Source organism: Rhagoletis zephyria, unplaced genomic scaffold, assembly GCF_001687245.7.
Source record: "Rhagoletis zephyria isolate East Lansing unplaced genomic scaffold, Rhagoletis_zephyria_1.1 Rzeph_scaffold_02132, whole genome shotgun sequence".
In the NCBI taxonomy this organism is placed as follows: domain Eukaryota; kingdom Metazoa; phylum Arthropoda; class Insecta; order Diptera; family Tephritidae; genus Rhagoletis; species Rhagoletis zephyria.
The window spans coordinates 56,536-59,312 of NW_016159216.1; the positions used below are offsets into that span (position 1 = coordinate 56,536).

General features: G+C 38.9%; 1 protein-coding gene across 1 annotated transcript; it reads left to right on the plus strand.

The window, feature by feature from the left end:
* Positions 1–338: 338 nt before the first annotated feature.
* Positions 339–1,127, plus strand: LOC108366091 (RING-H2 finger protein ATL51-like). The gene has a single exon (XM_017620380.1). The coding sequence runs from the start codon at positions 339–341 to the stop codon at positions 1,125–1,127; it is 789 nt and encodes a 262-aa protein (XP_017475869.1).
* Positions 1,128–2,777: the final 1,650 nt, after the last annotated feature.

Here is a 2,777-nt window from a genome sequence, read left to right on the forward strand (position 1 = left end):
GAAAAAAGGTTTTTTCTTAACAGCGGTCGTCCCTCGGCAGGCAATGGCAAACCTCCGAGTGTATTTCTGCCATGAAAAACAGCTTCTCATAAAAATACAATCGCTGTTCGGAGTCGGCGTAAAACTGTAGGTCCCTCCGCTTTGTGTGACAACATCAAGGCGCACGCCACAAATCGGAGGAGAAGCTCGGCCAAACACTAACATATGTGTAAGCGCCAATCTATTATTATTATTATCTTACTTACCGTTTCGGTACCCTACGTCACTCTCACCAAACAGTAAAACTAGAAGTACTATTTCCAACAAATTAAAATTGTTTATAAGATTCCATTTTGAAAATGGCCGTGTTTCGAAGTCAAGAAAACATTGCAGAACTTTCGGCAGTTGCAACAGAAGGATCTTGTGCAATATGCACGCAACCTCTAGAAAGCAACCAAGAATGTCTTTTGACAAGTTGTAATCATGTTTACCATTGCAATTGCATAAAGACATGGTTAACCAACTCCTCGGAATGTCCTTGTTGTAGACAATTATGCCACCTTCGCGATTTACAACCAATTACTATTCATGTTGCGTCTAACGGCGACAGCAACAATCGCTCAAAAAATTCTAATAACAACAATTCCACTCGCCCGAAGGAGAAAAAGCGTTATCATACTCGCTCCCAAAGACAGCTTAATGCTGACGTAACTCAAGCTCCATCTAAAAATGACCAAGCAGGCGTTGCTACAAACTTAACATTACCACTGCTCCAACTCGGAGATACACCAGGCCCACCTACTCATAATACCCGGAATAACAATCAAAATCGTAGTAATACTTTTGGCAGGTCAAATCCAAATTCTCATCAAAATAATCCCAATTGTTTAAATAATGTGAATATTGAACAAATTATAGAAGCTAGTATTAGTATTAATTTAAATATACAATCTACTGCGGCTGCAGCACGTAGAGCTGAACCTGAACCAGTAATTCATGAACGCATCAATGTAAACAACGGAAATAATCGTCACTTTGGGCCAAGTCAATCACAAAATTTTCTAAATAATCCACAAAAAGTAACATTGGCAATTCAAAATTGGAATGTGAAATTCGATGGATCGTCAACTGGATTAAATTGTGAATAATTTCTTTACCGTATACGTACACTTACGGCTGCTAGTCTTGATAACCATTTCGAGTTAGTCTGCAATAATTTGCATATTTTATTAAATGGCAGAGCTAAAGATTGGTACTGGAGGTACCACAAACAGGTACCCAGGATCGAATGGTCTGCTTTTTGTGCCGCTTTACGCTACCAATTTAAAGATTTTCGATCCAGGTATGACATTATGGAAGAAATCCGTAACCAGAAACAAAAACCAAATGAATCATTTGAGGCATTTTATGATGATATTACATCCATAATAGATCGCTTAGCAGAACCAATTGAAGAATCAGAGATAATAGAACTAATTTCTCGTAATTTACGTTCCGATATTCGGCATGAATTGCTATATGTGCCAATTCATTCAATAGCACATTTGCGCATGTTATGTCAAAAGCGCGAAAACTTATTATGTGCAGAAAACACCAGGCGCATACCGCCATCTCGAAACTATGCAACGAACGTGCCAAGGCCCAAAATTTCAATGGTTGACACTCATTCAGACGGGTATGAAATTGTTAATACGGAAGCGGAAGTAGCTGCTTTACATAACACCGATTCAAGCAGACTTATTGTCTGTTGGAATTGCGATGGTAGTGGACACACTTGGGATATGTGTGTGCAAGACCGGAAAATCTTCTGCTATGGATGTGGCGAGAAAAATGTGTATAAGCCACAGTGTAAAAATTGTATTGCTAAGAAGGCAAAAAACCCCTCAACGAGGCCATTCGAACCTCGAGTGGCTTCGTAACGCCTTTGGATACACCTTCTGAAGTTTTACCGGCTAGCTCAGCAAATCCCGAGTTTAGCAATTATAAAATTCTCAAACGAGAATCGAATGAATATACTTTTAACCGTCAAATTTTCCCAATTAGACCATTACATGAGAAATGGCGAGATTACAATGAGATTCGAAATCGTATTTTTGCAGGTGAAGATTCCATTAAAAAAATTAAGCGTTCAACGCTTAGATTACGCAACTTTTGGAAAGCTTTACGTGAAAATAGAACAAAATTAGTTTCAACTGTAATAACTGATTAATCAGGAAATATGTATTTTGCAGAAGTGGAGTTTTTAAATTTCCAGGAATTAGGATTGCTTGATACTGGTGCTAATATCAGTGTTATAGGCCCAGATTTGGCTAAAACTGATTTTTCACATATTCCCACATTTCGCAAGGTGTCGTCTTCGGCCGCCACTGCAGATGGGAGAGCACACGCAATTGTTGGTACAATTATCGTAGACATGAAATACGGGACAGAAGTGAAATCCATTAAATTACATATTATGCCATCATTGTCTAGAAGGCTTATCTTGGGTGTAAACTTCTGGAAAGAGTTTCGATTAGCTCCCAATATCATTACAGCCATTTCTTCGTCTGATGAAAATGCCACCACAACTCCTGCTGATGAGAAATGTTATCCTTTAACTGTTAACCAAAGAAAACAGCTGGAGGCTGTGAAGTCTTTATTTCCCAACTTCGAAACGCAGGGTTTAGGTAAAACTAAGTTAATCAGGCACGAAATCGATATCGGAAATGCGAAACCCGTGAAGCAAAGGTTTTATCCTATGTCGCCTGCTGTCGAATTGTTAATGTTTAAGGAAATCGACAGGATGCTCGCATTAGATG